This window comes from Mustela lutreola, chromosome 6 (assembly GCF_030435805.1).
Source record: "Mustela lutreola isolate mMusLut2 chromosome 6, mMusLut2.pri, whole genome shotgun sequence".
Lineage (NCBI taxonomy): Eukaryota > Metazoa > Chordata > Mammalia > Carnivora > Mustelidae > Mustela > Mustela lutreola.
The window spans coordinates 9,297,444-9,314,908 of record NC_081295.1 but is presented as its reverse complement, the minus strand read 5'-3'; the positions used below and the strand labels follow the sequence as shown (position 1 = coordinate 9,314,908).

Genomic DNA, 17,465 nt, shown 5'->3' with positions numbered 1-17,465 from the left:
AAGTTTAAATAATTCTCTACACAGACAGGCCTTAAAATACTAGCACTTGGTAATACTGCTGATCTAGAATCCAGCTGAGCCTTGAACAGCATGGTTTGAATGGTACAGGTGCACTTACACACATGGATTTCGTATAGTACTATTAATTATCTGACGATTTTCTTTATTGTAAGAATACGTACACAAAACATGTTAATTGAGATCAGTAAAGCTTCTGATCAACAGTAGGCTATTAGTAGCTAAATTTGGGGCGAGTCAAAAGTTATATGCAAATTTCTGACTGCAAAGGGTAGTCAGTACCCCTAATCGCCATGCTGTCTCAGGGTCAACTGTATATAATACAAGCCTACAAACGGGTAAGATTCTAGAAAGGCAGATCTTATATTACAGAATACACAATCCCACAGAAGGAGTATGCAGCATTGCTATGTTGCATGTCCGTCAATTAAGTAAATATGCAGCACCATGTCTCCCCAGCCTGCCCCCAGTGGCCCACGAATGACCACACCAAGAGACAGTACTAAGATTCAAAAAAGACAGTCCCATGAAGCTTATCCACCAGGGAAAACAAAGTTTCTGTAGGCAAATGCACCCAGGAAGGCCCCATCTCTTGGGCCTGAAGCTGATAATATAACACAGAGGTCACTTCCGTGGTAACCGGGGATCTCTGTGGGCACAAAGGGCTACATCTATCTACCTCCCTCTGGCAGCTAAAAGCCTTAACTCTGCAGTCTGCAGTCCTGAGCGTTTCATCAGATGAACGAGGCCTGGGGCTGTACCGAGGCAGATGGTGACAACTCCCATGAGCACTGGGCTGGGGAGTGGGCCGGGGAGAACAGACGACAGTTAGCAAGCGCACACCAGGACCCAAAGAGCAGACATCTGCCATTGCACCGCCTCCTCAGCAAGCTCGGGGCTGTGGGCCTGCGATGCTTGGGGATGCAGGGAGGAAAGGGGAGCGCAGGGACCAGCCAGGAATGCTGAGGGACAGGCACAAGTCAGGCTGATACAACCCACAGACGGCTCCTGATGTTTACTGATTATCGCTACGTGAAAGCATGACGTTGCCAACCACATGTTCCTTTGATATGGTTTGTTACTAGAGGTCCCCTTGTGGGAAAACAATTAGGGTGGAAGGAAAGTAGTGTTTTAAAAACTCTTAGCTATAGCCAAAAACATTAATTTAGAGGGAAAGGGGGCCAGTATTAAGTGAACCAGGCAGCTCTGGTAAGAGGTGAGCCCCACTAGCAGACGATAACCTCCCAGTGCCGGCTTCACAAAAATGCAACATACTCACCTCCCATGCTGTGTGATACCCAAATGACTGGCCTGTCCCCAACGCCAGCAGCTCTGAGCTTCCTTAGAAGTTCGTTGCTCCTGAATGCAATGGACTTTCTGAACAAAATGAAAACAGAAGGCACTTTATGAAGCTATTAATTCTGTACCCCACCGCCACCGCCAAATTTTACTATCCAAGTTTTTAAGGCAAGAACTTTTATTGGGCCAATACTACATACCACATTTTAGGGTCAGGAGTCCCCTACTCTGTTTGATTTCTACAACTGCTCATTCTCCACTTCTAACGAAGTCACAGTGGTATGACTGGGAATATACAGGCCCAGAACAAGCCACTCACTCCCTAAACAAGCAGGGTGAGAGCCCCTATTACGCATCTGGCAATTTTTACAAGTTGGATCTCACACCAACTGCCTAGGAAGTGTGTCCTTGTTATGATGTGGCCTGAAAATAATGCCGTGTTGTCTGCTGTGAGCTCACCTACTTAGTTCTACTTGTTTTATGCTGCAGACATTAAGTTTTCATCATTTTGGTTTATTTAGAAATACCAGAAAGCTATGAATCTTTGAGTCAGAAAATTCAAAGTAATTTTCAGGCTAAGGGAACTTTGAAACTACCAGAGTTGGTAAGTTTTGAACTGTTTATCTATAAAATCCTTTCCTTGCAATAAAGGTTTGTCAGAGCTCCTCTTGGTGCAATGGGGAAAGACCCCGGGGCTTTTGCCCACTGGCCCTGAGAACACTGCCTCGGCACCTACAGGGGGGCCGCTCAGAGACGGCGCTCAGCTTATTAACGCTGACTCAGACCAACACACTCAGTCTGCAGACCAAGCTTGCCAGCAAGTTAGAGACCGAAGACCACACAGTGGGTCAAAGGGAGAGTCAGCTACCATCCAGGTCCCAGAGCCTAGCGGTCCAGGGCTCCTCTTCCTGTATATACAATCAGCACGTATGACGTCCAAGTGACAGAGGTGGACTACCTTGCTCAGCATCTTCTCCTTTGCTTCCTGCAGCCAATACACTTGTGGACACAAAAGCAAAAAGCCTCACGTTTGCTTCTGGGAGTAAAGGAGATTTTGCTATAGAACGCATGGTCCTTAGTACCACAACAGTTATGAATGAACCACTTTAGGAACACAAGACTGACACTCTATCTAAGCCTTCCCCCAGTTCATTATTTATATATTACTAACTCCTTCTAGAAGGAAGAGAAAAGAGGTTAGGTTTTTCATTCAAAAAATTCTGTCTGTAGCATTAGAAGATAAAGCTCCCTTCAGTCCCTGAGGGTGCTGGGCCCCAGCCCTTCCTCCCTGTCCACGGTGTCCCTCTGTCACCTCTCCACAGGACACCTCGTTCTCCAGTCGCTAAGGCTGGTGTCATACTCCACAGATATAATTCGGAGAGCAGGACAGTCTCTTGCCAACCATGTCTATGCAAAACAGAAGGTACAAAAGAACACACATGAATTTCCACCGCTCCCACGGTCTGCTGGTGATTGCCACCTGTAACTAAAGGCCACTGCGATACGACTGTAAAACATCACATTAGAATAAAGTTAAAAGGTGACTAGGAAACCAGTTCTAGCATTTTATCTTTTTATGTCCCTGGTCACAAGGAGGCATCAAGATTTATAGCATAAAGCTGCTGCTAGTTTCAAGAGAATGTTCTCAGTTTTAGTGTACTACAGCCAAAAGGGGGAAGGTTTTTAGAGTTCAAATCAAATGGACTTTTAGAAAGCATTTTATAGAAAATGGAGATCTCAGGACAGACAGTACAGTCTGATGTTTGGAGGTTCGAGCTGAGAACACAGATTCTGATTACAGTCCCGGTTCCACTGTGGCCCTGGGGCCACTGGTTCCCTCCTACATCAGTGTTGCCAGAGACCAAGTGCAAACCATTACTTTTGCAGGCTAAGCCTCCAGGAGGGTGAAGAAGCTCCGGTGGGACAAAGCCCTGGCAACTACACGCGTGTCCGCCTTCGCAGAGCTTCGGGTACATTGAAGGTACTGTGTTCAGCCCAGAGTTAAGGCTCTTAGAAGAAATATCACCAAGGAAATCCAAAGTAGAATTATTTCTTCCAATTATTTCTATTTTTATAATTTTTAAAGTCATAGAACTAGCCAACTATTATGAACGTATTGTTCATTGTATTTCTTTTCTTTTAAAGATTTATTTATTTATTTGACAGACAGAGATCACAAGTAGGCAGAGAGGCAGGCAGAGAGAGAGGGGAGGAAGCAGGCTCCCTGCCAAGCAGAGAGCCCGATGCGGGGCTCGATCCCAGGACCCTGGGATCATGACCTGAGCCGAAGGCAGAGGCTTTAACCCACTGAGCCACCCAGGCGCCCCTTGTCCATTGTATTCCTAAGAGGAGGGAACAAATACTGGTCCTTGCCCATTTTTTACTCAATGAACTATTCTTTGAGAGTTCTAGCCCACACCCTAACCAGAAATGACACAACAGAAGGCAGGGTGACAAGCCCAGCTGCTCAGGAACGTCCTACGAGTGTCCCTAAGGGACAGAAAAACTGCATGGTAGAAGACCATGAAAAAGAAGGAAAATAAGCAAATCAGGACATGGCCTTCAGCAGCCAACGATGCTGTGAGGCTCCTCCAGGAAGGGGCGCCCCCCCAACCCCGCCGGAGGCAGTGCTTCCTTACCTTGGGCCAACACGTGGTATACCTGGCCTCGTCCTCTAAAATCTTTTCAGTTAAAACCTGCTCGCTGTCCTGCTGACGCCACGTTTTGAATGCTGCTCCCATAAGGCCATGAATAAAAAGGACATCTGCTTTAATGGGCTGACTGACGGGGGAGAGAGTTTTAAAAAGAAGCAGAATAAATGCATTACTGCTTTGGTAAGAGTCTACCTAGTATTCTGTGGATGGTGCTTAGTAAGGTTGCATGCAGGGAACAAAACCGTGAAGGCCAGCTGTCCCGGCACGGGTGTAGCAGAGGCGTACAAGGAATGTGCTCACTGCTCTCTCCATAAAAACAGAGACAGATCTAGCCCGAGCCAACTAGACCAGCCAAACTCAACCGTAAGGAGTTTAATAACCAATGAGGTGACACAGGTCATAGAATGCCCTCTGAAGAATTTCATGAGAATATTCCACAAATCAATACAAATGTTTAAGATATTAACTCAGAAAATGCTAGTGTAGCTTTCAATTGAGTGTGCATGAGAGATTTTTAAGAACTTATCAAGGAAATAAATGTTTATCAGAAATGAGATTTTAAGGGCACCTGGGTGCTTCAGTTGGCTGTATCCAACTCTTGATTTCAGCTCTGGTCATGACCTCAAGGTGGAGGGATCGAGCCCCACATTGGGCTCCAAGTGCAGCGAAAATTCTGCCTGAGATTCTCTCTCTCACCCCCTCCTCCCCCCGCTCACTCACTCGCTCTCTCAAACACATAAATCTTTAAAAAAAAAAAAATTAGATTTTAAAGTAATCCATAGTCTTTAGATATGACTTTTTTTTTAAAAAAAATATGAGGGCAGGGGCAGCAGGAGAGAGAATCTTAAGCGGGCTCCATGCCCAACACAAAAGCTAACATTGGGCTCGATCTGATGACCCTGAGATCATGACCTGAGCCGAAATCAAGAGTTGGATGCTTAACCAACTGAGCCACCCAGATGTTCCTAGATATGACATTTTTAAAAACTGTAGATAGCATATGACTTGTAAGCTATTTACAGGACACACACAATTTATGCAACGCATACATAATACATTTCCATATTATCTTGTTTATAAATTGGAATTAACCACACAATCCATTTTTCAACTAAATGATTTGGCTATTTTCTGAGGTATTAAAGTACCTGAGAAAAATCCAAGAAATACGTAATTTTTTCATTGTGGTCCTTCCTATATTTGTTATCTTAGCAATGATACAACTGGAAATGGTGACCAGAAATAATCTTAAGAAGGAGCATGTTTATTATAACTTACTCCTTCCAGTGCATGATTTTATATATGGCATAAACTCTGTCCAGTCCTTATGAGTTCTAGAACCAGGCTAACATAACATGGTCTCCTGCATAGGATGTCCTATCTCCTCCCATCCAGAACAACCTCTACAGTCTGAATTGGCTATTAACTCAGATCTACAGGAAACAGTCATGAAACAAAGAACTACGCGTTACAAAGTGTAAGCGGGGACACATTACAAGAGGTGAACATGATCTTACTCAAGGTCAGCCCTTGGTGTAAAATTACGCTGATTAATTTAGCTAGTTCCACACTCCCGTGACAGCCCACAATTCTTCTCAGGTGATTACGGACAAACTGTGTCAGGAGATAAGGTTCCCGGGATTATTTGTAAGGTATTTAATGATGGAGAAATAAAGTAAAATAAGAAGCTCTCCAGGCTTTCCATCCCCTTGGGAGACATGGTGACGGTCCGCTTTCTCACCTCGTGCGGTACTGGGGGTGCAGCACGTACACGCCGTCGTGGTATTTTTCTCGCATTGTCTCTCGGTCTAGATTAGCCAGGGTCCTGGCGGCATGTGAGGCCTCCATGATGCGCCGGGACTTCATTGCCTCTGCCAGTATGGAAACCCACCCTGGGGAAGAGAACAAACCCCTCGGTCCCACACCACTTCATGGGAGACTGTGAGCGGTCTCCGACTGAACACGGCGGGGGAAAGGCAGACTCCAGGGTCTGTCTCACAGAAAAGGAAGAATACTCCAACTCCGTTTTGCCCCGAGGTCCTCCACATCCCACGGTGCAGGATGTCCCAAGCCAGGCCCCTGCATGGGCGGTTCAAAGAAGGCAGCAGGGACTTAAGAGCTTTTTCCTTTATTTAGAAAATCTAACAGAAGTGGCCATTACTAGAGAGGTCGTCAATGATAATACGATATTCTGCTTTTAGTGAGAATTACTAAACTCATTTTTTTTTAAAGATTTTTATATATTTGACAGAGAGAGAGAGACCACGAGTAGGCAGAGAGGCAGGCAGAGGGGTGGGGGGAGCAGGCTCCCTGCTGAGCCGAGAGCCCGATGCAGGGCTCGATCCAAGGACCCTGAGATCATGACCTGAGCTGAAGGCAGAGGCCCAACCCACTGAGCCATCCAGGCGCCCCTAAACACATTAAATTTTAGTATTAGTTATTTCATCCTGATTGTCAGACATATTGGCAGCTTTTAATGCACATAAGAAATGACTTCTTAATAATGAGCTTGTTTAGAAATAACAAGTAGCGGCAAGGGTGCGGGAAAAAAGGAACTGCTGGTGGGAATGCGTAGTCACTGTGGAAAACAATATGGAGGTTCCTCAAAAAATTGAAAATATTAGTACCGTATTATGTAGTAATTCCTCTACTGGGAGAAAATGAAAGAAAGAGAAGAAGACACTAATTCAAAAAGATATATGCACCCCTCTATTCACTGCGGCATTATTTACAACACGGAAAAGCAAGATACGGAAACAACCTCCGCGCCCAACCACAGATAAATGGATAAGGATGTGATATATATGTGCAGCAGAATACGGCCCGGCCTTAAAAAATAATGGTATCTTGCCATTTGTAACAACATGGATGGATCTAGAAAATATTAAAGACTAAAAAAAAAGAGAGAGAGAGAGAGAGTGCCTGGGTGGCTCAGTTGGTTAAATGTCTGCCTCTAGCTCAGGTCAAAATCCCGGGGTCCTGATATCGAGCCTTGCCGTTGGCTCCATGCTCAGCGGGGAGCCTACTTCTCCCCAGATCTGCCACTCTCCCTGCTTGTGCTCTCTCTCTGTGTCAAATAAATAAATAAAATCTTTTTTTTAAGAAAAAGATGGGTCTTTTTTGCTGTATCTATGTTCTCTGAAGTATTTACCATGAGAATCTATTCCCATGTTATTTATATAACTTAAAATAATACAACAGAGGCCTTGAGGGCAGAGACTTGGGTTCAAAATGTCTGTCCCCTACTTAATTACTGTGCAACCTTGGCCAAGTTAGTTGGCTTCCTGGGCTGGAAGAAGGTTCTAATAAATTAATCCATGTAAAAACTGCCCTTATGAAGCCCAGTAGGCACTCAGGACAAAGCAGCTAGTCCCATGTCTTCCTCCCTTGCTCTGTGGCCAAAGTGTTGAACATCAGTGTGATGATAATCCAAAAGAAGTCTCAGGCCCAATACTTCTTTAACAATATTCAAATTCGGGGGCACCTGGCTGGCTCAGTGGGTTAAAGCCTCTGCCTTCAGCTCGGGTCCTGATCCCAGGTTCGTGGGATTAAGTCCCACGTCGGGCTCTCTGCTTGGCGGGGAGCCTGCTTCTTCTTCTCTCTCTGTCTGCCTCTCTGCCTACTTGTGATCTTTCTCTGTATGTCAAATAAATAAATAAAATCTTTAAAAAATATATTCAAATTTGTTACATCAAAAAATATCCCTTTCAAATGTGTAAAGAAAGCTTTATGATAATAATATAATAATGTTTTAAAATTCTACCTATGGAGATAAACAGGTATATTACTAGTATACATACAAAAACATGGCCTTATTTTTAATGGAGTCCCAAGAAAGGAAACACAAGAGTAATCATGGCACAAGCCACTTTTATGGCTTTTTTTAGTTGACAAAGTATTCTCACAATGCCTTTTACAAAACACCAAATGCCCCTTGGAAACGTGTCTTTCAGATTCAGTGTTTTTAAATTACATAACATCTGAATACATGATAATTATAAAAACAAATTTTAAAAAATAGCATTTTATAATCAAAGTCCCACTTCAGCTTCAGCACTCCCATCATTTCCCAGCTCCGTCTATAGCCTCAGAAGTAACTAGAGTTCAAAGTTAGGTGGTGACCCTTCCAAACCTCAGAAATTCAGTCCTATACCTGTAACTTCTATATATACACTATACACTAAAGTGCTATATGCTTCTTTTTTTTTTCCTGCCTAGATGGAATCGTACTATTCCTCCTGTTCTGTGACCAGACCTGGTACTTCGGTTTGGTGCCTTGGGATGCTCTCTGTATAAATGATCTTTTCTTTTTAAATACAGCATGTGACATAGTTTGAGTATACCATTGTTTATTTACCATTATTCCTACTGGCAACATTTAGGCTGTTTCTATTTTTTCCATACTGCAAACGCCAGTCCAATAAACATTTTTGTACATAAATCTTTAAGAACACACATGAGTATTTAGGTAGGAGAGAGTCCCAGTAGTATTCTTACTACGTCAATTGGTGTATACATTCTTTTAATAGATACTACTAAGTGCCTATAAAAAAAAAAACAACAACAACATGCTGAATCAATTTACATCCTCACCAACAACGTATGAAAGGAGCAGTTTCCATGCACCATCACCAGCAGTGGATATTACCAGTATCTTTTTAACTTTTGTAAATCTGAATGGCAAAAAGTTAGATCTGAAACTATTAAGACACATATATACATACATACAGATATATATATGTGTGTGTGTGCACGTGTACATGTGTGTACAGATATATACTAAAGACAAAGGATACCTAAAGAAAAAATACAAGGTAGACAGCAGAATTCAAACTGAAATGCTCAGAAATAATGGGAGATGAGCAAAAAGAAGCATAGATAACTTTAAGAAGTTTAGACATAAAATGGAAAAGCAGAAGAGAAAGTGAAAAACCAGGGGGCTGTGATGTCACAAATTTAGGTGGTTTTTCACACTGTCCCCTAATCTGTGTCGATCAAAGGAGCCTGCTGAGAAGGAGCCCCTGACTACAGAGATTAGAAAAGACTGGCAATTCCCGAGACAGTGCAAGGAGCCAGGGGCCAGGTGTAGCCGGAGGTCTCATGAGAGATGTCCCTTTTCCTATCACCAAGAGCAGAAAAGGAGAAGACCGGTTTGGTTTTGGTGGTGGGAAACGAAGGAAATCCCTTTTAGGGTCTCGGCTGTCTCACTGCCATGGGCGAGGCCATCTGCTGAGAGGCACGGAGTCTGGGGAAGGTTTGAAGAACATGGAGGAGGTTCGATCGTCACTGTAGGAACAGTAAGGTGCGCCAACCGGAGAAACAGGACTGCCGAGCGATATGAAGCCGAGGACCAACCTGCAACTCAGCCACAGAAGCAAGAGAGAGTAGGTTTTCTCTAGCGTAGGCGTCTTGACCAAGGGTGTGCTCAGAGAATGGAAGAGAAAGGGAGCTCCAGGACACTGAAGAGAACATCAGTGAAATGAGGAACCATGGAATATACAGACACTGCGTCAGGAGGGGAGTGCGAAAGAGGGCGAATGCACGGGAGCAAACAACTGGGTCCGTAGACAAACTCCTGGCGAGAATAAAACTGGTCACCGTGGGAGCAGATGCGAAGACAAACTTGAATGAGAGGAGGATGTGCTCTGAGGGGTGAATTACCGATTCTGTGGGTGAGGTGGTTTTGTGACCAAATGCAGGTGTGGCACGGGACGGGCGCCCGAGACAATCAGGAGCACAGAAGGAAGTCAATGAAGACGAGAAGGTCGAGGAGCCAGAGAGACCAAGGTGTCCAGTGGGCCGTCCCGTGGACAGTGAAATCACCGAGAGGATGAAAGACTTGGGGTAAGAGCCAGGGTTCGATTCGGGGAAGAGTGTTTTGTGGGTTTTTCAAATAAAACACTCATTTGATCAAGGCTCTATCCCATTAAAGAAACTGAAGATAAGTCAACCAAAATTATCCAAAGTAAAACACAGAGGGAGAGAAAAATATCTGAAGAGAAATGAAAAGAGTCTCAATGACTTGTGGAACAAAATCAAGAGATCTAATATCAATGACTGAGGTCCCAATGGGAGAAAAGAGCAAGTGGAGACAAGAAAAAGTCTTAAAGATATACTTGCCAGAAATTCTCCAAATCTGATAAAAAAAAAAAAACATCAGCCCACTGATTTAGTCAGCTCAGCAGACCCTGAGCAGCATAAATATAAAAAAGGAACCAAGCACTTCATAGCCAAACTGCTAAAAACCAAACACAAAAACCTTAAAAGAAGCCAGAAAGGCAATGACAAGGTACATACGGAGAACGAAAGCAGGAACTGGACACTTGCCATCAGGCGGCGGTGGTGGCGAGACAATGGAACAGCAGTATTAAAAGTGCTGACATTAAAAAGAATACACTGTCATCACAGAATCCTTTGTCCATGGAAAATCTCTTTCCTGGGATAATCAAAGGCAAAGTAAACACTTTCAGAAGATGAAAAGTGAGAGAATTTGTCCAGCAAACCCAGGTCTTTAGCCCGAGGGGAAACGACGTGGGATGTCAATGTAGATAAGCAGAACGGAAGGCAGAGCGCTGCACATCAGCAGTGTGCACATAAGACGACTTTGCTTTTCTTCTTGCAGTCTTCCAATAGCACGTGACCGAGTAACAACAGTGTATCACAAAGTCTATAACGTGCAGGAATCAAATACATTATGCCAATACCACAAAGGATGGCGAGGGGCGGAAAGTGAAGGACACTGTTTGGAGAATCTCACACTATGTATACAGTGAGGGAATAATAACTCCAGACAGACTGTGGTAAGTTAAGGATACCACCAACAAAAAGAAATACACAAGTAATACTATGCAAAAAGCCAAAAGAGGAGAAAGAACAGAATAACCCAAAAAAGTCAGTAAAGGAAGAAAACAGAAAACAATGTTCATATCACATCTATGGTAAGGAGACAAAACACTCCAATCAAAAGGGTCAAACTGGATATTAAAAAAAGATGCACGGATATGCTGTCCATAAAAGATGTACTAATTTTTTTTTTTAAGATTTTATTTATTTATTTGACAGGCAGAGATCACAAGTAGGCAGAGAGGCAGGCAGAGAGAGGCGGGGGGTGGAGAAGCAGGCTCCCTGCCGAGCAGTGAGCCGGATGTGGGGCTCAATCCCAGGACTGTGAGATCATGACCTGAGCGGAAGGCAGAGGCTTTAACCCACTGAGCCACCCAGGTGCCCCGAAAGATGTACTAATTTTTAATAAGTCACAGAAAAATGAAAGCAAAAGAAGGGGAAAAGATAAAAGATTGGTAATGCAAACAGCAAGCATAAGAAAAAGCCAGTGTGATCATCCAGGGAAATGAAAATCAAAACCACCATGAGCTGTCACCTACACGAGTCAGAATGGCTAGAAGCAAAAAGATCAGAAACAAGTGTTGGTGAGGATGTGGACGAAAGGGAGCCTCTTACTTACACTGCTGGCGGGAATGCAAACTGGCACAGCCACTGTTGAAAACAGTATGGAGGTTCCTCAGAAAGTTAAAAATAGAAATACCATATAATCCTGGACTTCCACTACTAGGTATTTATCCAAAGAAAATGAAAAAATTATTTCAAAAAGATAATAAGCACTCCATGCTTATTGGAGCATTATCTGTAAGAGCCAAGATATGGAAACAACCTGGGTACATCAGTGGGTAAATGGATAATAAGGTGTGTGTGTGTGTGTGTGTGTGTGTGTGTGTGACAGACTATCATGCAGCCATAAAAGGAATGAGATCTTTCCATTTACGATAACATAGACAGACCTAGAGGGTATTATGTTAAGTGAATTAAGTCAGAAAGAAAAACACAAATACCTATGTTTCACTTATACATGGAATCTAAAAAACAAATCTTAAACTCCCATAGAAACAGAGTCATACAGAGAACAAACTAGTGGTTGCCGATGGGAGGGGGATGGGGTTGGTAAGTGAAACAGGTGAAGGGGATTAAGAGGTACGAACTTCTAGGTACAAAATAAATAAGTTGCAGGGGTGAAAAGTACAGCAATGGAAATATAGTCAATAATATTACAATAATATGTGGTGACAGATGAGAACTACACTTATGGTGAGCATTATATAATGTATAGAATTGTCAAATCACTATGCTGTACTTCTGAAATTAACATAACACTGAATGTCGATTATACTTCAATAACAAAAATGTTTTAAAAAGAAAAAGAAAAAGCTAGTGTGGCTATTTTAATAGCAGAGCAAGTAGACTTAAAGGAGTGTCCCCAGTGGGAGAGACATCATTTATTAATAAAAAACGAAGAATTTACCAGGAAGCAAAACCTGGCAGAACTAAAGGGAGAAACAGACAAATTCACCTAGTTGAAGATTTCACACATCTCTCAGTAATTCACAGAACTAGACAGAACACAATGAAAACCTAGAGAAGATCTGAGCAACACTGTCAGCCAATGCGGTTTAATTGTTATATGTTGAACACCTCACCTAACACCCACAGAACACTCTTTCCTTTTAAGTGCACACAGAACACTCACCACAACAGACCATACAATGGACCATGAACTATGTCTCAATAAATTTCCAAAGACTAAAATCTTATAGGATATGTTCTCTGAACACATGCAATATTAAATTAGAAATGAGACATAGGGCATCTAGAAAACAGCATTTATAAACTACACAGCATACTTTTAAGTAACCCATGAGACAAAGAAAAAATTCATGAGAAAATTAGAAAATATGTCAAACTGAATAATGACAAAAATACAATATACCCAAAATGTGAGGGACACATCTAAAGCAGGCAGGAGGAAATTTACTGCATTAAGTACTAAATTGCAGTGATCTGAAGACATGTCTTCAAATTCTTTGACACTATTGTCCATTAAGAGGTGATGAGTCTGGGGCGCCCAGGTGCTCAGTGGGTTAAGCCTCTGCCTTCGGCTCAGGTCATGATCTCAGAGTCCTGGGATCGAGCCCCATGTTGGGGGTGGGTGGGTGGGTGTCTCCGCTCAGCAGGGAGCCTGGTTCCCCCTCTCTGCCTACCTCCCTGCCTACTTGTGATCTGTCAAATAAATAAAGAAAATGTTAAAAAAAAAAAAAAAGAAGAGATGATGAGTCAAAACCCCTTCCAAATCTCCTCCCCTTGAATGTGAGCCAGCCTCAATGACTAGCTCCTAATCAGTAGGCCGTGGCAGAAATGAGTTCCTAATGCTTGATTACAAAAGGAAAGAGTTTATACCTGGCCCTCTCTGGGGACGTTTGCCCTTTACACCTGGCCATCATGCTTAAAGGAAGCTCAAGCTGAGTGCAGAGGCGCCGGGAGAAAGGAGCCAATGTCCCCAGGCCCAGCTGAGAGCCAGCACCAGTTTGCAAGCCAGGTAAGCGAGCAATCGTGTAAGTGAGCAATCATGTAAGTGAACCCTCCGTCCCACAGCTGAGCTGCCCAGCTGACGGTGCTTAGAGTGATGTAAGCCTTCACTACCAAATCTTGCCCAAGTTTCAGATTCATGAGGAAAACAGAGGATCACTATTTTAACCAATAAATTTTGTGTCTGATACATAGCAACAGGTAACTAAAACAAGAAAAGAGTTAAAATCAATGATCTAAGTTTCTACTTTAAGAATCGAAAAAGTCAGGACAAATAAAACCCATAGTAAGTAGTCCTTTTTTTTTTTTTTAAGATTTTATTTTTTTATTTGATAGACAAAGATCACAAGTAGGCAGAGAGGCAGGCAGAGAGAGGAGGAAGCAGGCTCCCCGAGGAGCAGAGAGCCCGATGCGGGGCTCGATCCCAGGACCCTGAGCCGAAGGCAGAGGCCTTAACCCACTGAGCCACCCAGGCGCCCCCATAGTAAGTAGTCCTTTATAGAAAAAGTTGGCTGATCCCTGAATGAGACTTCATTAAATTAAAAACTTCTAGTGATCAAAACTCTCTTAAATGTAAACCAAAAAACAAAGCAGAGACACAAGAAAAAATGTAAATTCATAGTTTCTAATAAATATGAACATATGGATGTATCTGATGAGCACATACCTATGCATATTTGTGTGTGTGTATGTGTGTGTGTGTATTTGCACAGATCACTTTGCTTTTTGCACTGAAAGAGCCAAGAAGCAAAGACACTCCAGGACCAACAAGGACACCAAGCACCCAGATCCTGGTCTGTACCAATGAATCTGCACTAAAATCTATCTGCATTTCTCCCCAGAGAACATGTTGTTATTCCAGACAGTAACGAATGCCTCCCCAAATGAGGTAGGCATATTGCAAGGACACAGGGAACCAGTTTGTGGGGCTCCCACTAAACAAAACTGAGACAATCTGGCATCAAATGTTAAGTACAGTAATAAGATATAAACCATTAAAAAATAGGAATCTGTGTGCCCTACTGATGGGGGAGGGCGGGAGGGCGGAAGAAAGGAGGGGACAGATGGAAGGAGAGAAGTTGTAAGAAGTTGCCAAATGCTGAAAAGCACACGGGGAAGGCGTGCTGCAGTTAGGAAACCACCATTCTGCAACCATCACGCTAAAGGCAAGAGGAGGCGAGAATGTTCCATAGACGAGGAACAGGAATTTCCGCATGGTCTTAAGTATCTCCCCACCGTCAGTTTATTAGTTGCAAGGCAGGGACATCACTATTTATACCCCGAGTACATCTCTTAGCAAACCAAATCATATCAAAGATGATGTAAACAATTAGATGGTCATGATGGCAAAAACCGCTCCCCCGTGACGGTGCGGGGACCGAGTATCTTAGATATGGGCCATCCACATGTCGCAAGCAATTCCGTGCCCCTACGAAAATGACATGCTCTAAGGACCCATAAGCAAACCTAAGCAAAGTCTTAAGTCTATTAAAAAAAATTAATGTATCAGGAGGGGTAGAGGCGGGAGAAGACCAAAGGACCAAATCCAAGAGAGACGTATTACCTGAGCGAACTATAGTAGAATGAAGACGTTCGTTCAAAGCCATATTTCCGAGGATACGCATTATATTTCTCTGTATTTTAGGACAATCCTTGTGAAGTTGGTACAGTCTCTGAAGTAGTTGCAAGCCTCCATTTGCTTCAATTTGATCACAGTGTGTAGATATCTAGCAGGATAAATTAATGAAAGCTCACTTAATGTTGCACAGTCACTAACCCGGTGACCCAGCATGCTGAAGGCACAGCCAGGGAGGTCCTGGTCAAGGACAGAGACCTACCTGAAACTCTCATCTTGGCTGGCTGAAATAAAGAAGCAAACCCTTATCTATGCGAGAGGGGCTTCAGAATCACTGAAAAAATTAAGGCATATCTCACCAGGACTTCTGAAATTTTTATTCTTTTTTTTTTTAAGATTTTATTTCTTTATTCCACAGAGAGAGACACAGTGAGAGAGGAACGACAAGCAGGGGGAGGGAGAAGCAGGCTTCCCATCGAGCACGGAGCCCAATGTGGGGCTCGATCCCAGGACCCCGGGATCATGACCTGAGCCAAAGGCAGATGCTTAACTGACTGAGCCACCCAGGCACCCTGAAATTTTTCTTCTTATTGTGTAGACATGGGTGGTTCAGTGATAAAATTCTCTTACTGTTTAGCTCTTCATGGGATGTGTAACCTGACAATGTCATTATTATAGAATTGTTTTGATGAACAGTGATACTCTGACTGGCTTGACCTTAAAAAGGTTTTCTATGCTTGAGAAAGCTGCCACCTGATAACAAGTAGAAACACTTAAAGTTGCCAAGTTTGCTTCTACAACGAGAACTCGCAGAGATAAGCTCCATCCGCGGCCTCGCACCCCACCCCACACAAGCCCACAGTGTGGGGGTTCTCTTAAAACTCAGGAGTCAGAACACATTTTTTATTTTTTTATTTTTTTATTTTTTTTTAAAAGATTTTATTTATTTAATTGACAGGCAGAGATTACAAGTAGGCTGAGAGGCAGGCAGAGAGAGAGAAGGAGGAAGCAGGCTCCCTGCCGAGCAGAGAGCCTGATGCGGGGCTCGATCCCAGGACCCTGGGATCATGACCTGAGCCGAAGGCAGAGGCTTTAACCCACTGAGCCACCCAGGCGCCCCAGAACACATTTTTTAAAGAGAACGATCAAGTGGTAAAAATAAAAAAGAAAAAAGGGGAAAAAAAGAAAAGAAAAAGGGATGTGAATTTTTAATAGAGAAACAAGAGAAAAGCCCAAGGAACTATGTAATACTATTGTAAGTCCTCACAATGTGCCAAGGTCACTGGCACGACCTTGGCCTCCTCCCATCACTGGTTGGGACTCACTGATATGTCACATGTATGTTAACAATTTCCACTCTCCAAATTTTTATTGAATTTTATGACATTTTAAGTGCATTTAAGAGTATGTCTTTTAGACACACATCAGTGAGCTATGTAATGACTTGAGAGGTTTCTGGAAAGCTATTCCACGCACTATACTTTCCTGAAGATGCATCTATTGCCTTAGAAACTAGTCTTAAGCCGCAAAAACTCCAGCTCATTTTCCTACATGCCCTTTTGAACTACAATGCTAATACCTCTACTTTGTACTTAATTCCCAACCCCACTGATGGAATCTAGAGATGACCAGATGCTTCTGAGCCATGTCTAATGGTTCCCAAAATTAAACTGGAGAATATAAGAGCTCTAGAACGGGGTTTCTCATGACGTGAGAAGGACCACTTCCAGAAGCCTCAACCAGGGATGCCTGTTAAAAATGCAAATTTCTGGACACAACCCCATATCTAAAGGTGACCACGAAACTTTTAAGCATGCTTAAAAGTGATTTTTAGACATTCATGTTTGAGCACCACAAAATTTGTTGCTTTTTTTCTTTTTAAAATCAAGAAAGCAGGGCACCTGGGTGGCTCAGTGGGTTAAAGCCTCTGCCTTCGGCCCAGGTCATGATCTCAGGGTCCTGGGATCGAGCCCTGAATCAGGCTCTCTGATCAGCAGGGAGCCTGCCTCCCCCTCTCTCTCTGCCTACCTCTCTGCCTACTTGTGATCTCTGTCTGTCAAATAAATAAATAAAATCTTTAAAAAATAAAATAAAATAAAATCAAGAAGGCACCAGGGGGCGCCTGGCTCAGTCAGTTGGGCATCCAACTCTTGATTTCAGCTCAGGTCATGATCTCAGGGTCCTGAGATCAAACCACATGTAGGGCTCTGCTCTCACCAAGCAGTCTTGCTTGAGATTCTCTCTCTCCCGTCTCTGTCTGCCCCTCTCCCTTCCCTCGCTCTCTCTAAAAATAAACAAAACCTTTAAAATAAATAAAAGTAAACAAATAAAATTAAAATATGATCATGACAGAAAAGCTGTCATAAATGCCAAAAAATTTAAAAACCATTAATATATGGAGTATGGTCATCCAAATATTTACCTTTTTTCCATATGCTACATCTCTAGCAGATGTTTTACTGGAAATTAACTACCTACTAATATTATTTGGAAAAATGATCTGAGAAAGGCAGTAGAAGATAGCATAATTCAAAGGTCAATGC

General features: G+C 43.0%; 1 protein-coding gene across 5 annotated transcripts in view; it reads right to left on the bottom strand.

Annotated features, from left to right (window-relative positions):
* The window catches only part of SERAC1 (serine active site containing 1), a 57,591-nt gene that overhangs the window by 3,478 nt on the left and 36,648 nt on the right, over nucleotides 1-17,465 (bottom strand). For all 5 annotated transcript variants that reach the window (XM_059176656.1, XM_059176659.1, XM_059176658.1 and 2 more), the window contains 5 exons: nucleotides 14,911-15,073; nucleotides 5,713-5,863; nucleotides 3,957-4,098; nucleotides 2,630-2,724; nucleotides 1,298-1,395 (listed from right to left, as the gene is read on the bottom strand). In XM_059176656.1, the coding sequence (XP_059032639.1) occupies nucleotides 1,298-1,395; nucleotides 2,630-2,724; nucleotides 3,957-4,098; nucleotides 5,713-5,863; nucleotides 14,911-15,073 (649 nt within the window). The remainder of the gene's footprint in view (nucleotides 1-1,297; nucleotides 1,396-2,629; nucleotides 2,725-3,956; nucleotides 4,099-5,712; nucleotides 5,864-14,910; nucleotides 15,074-17,465) is intronic.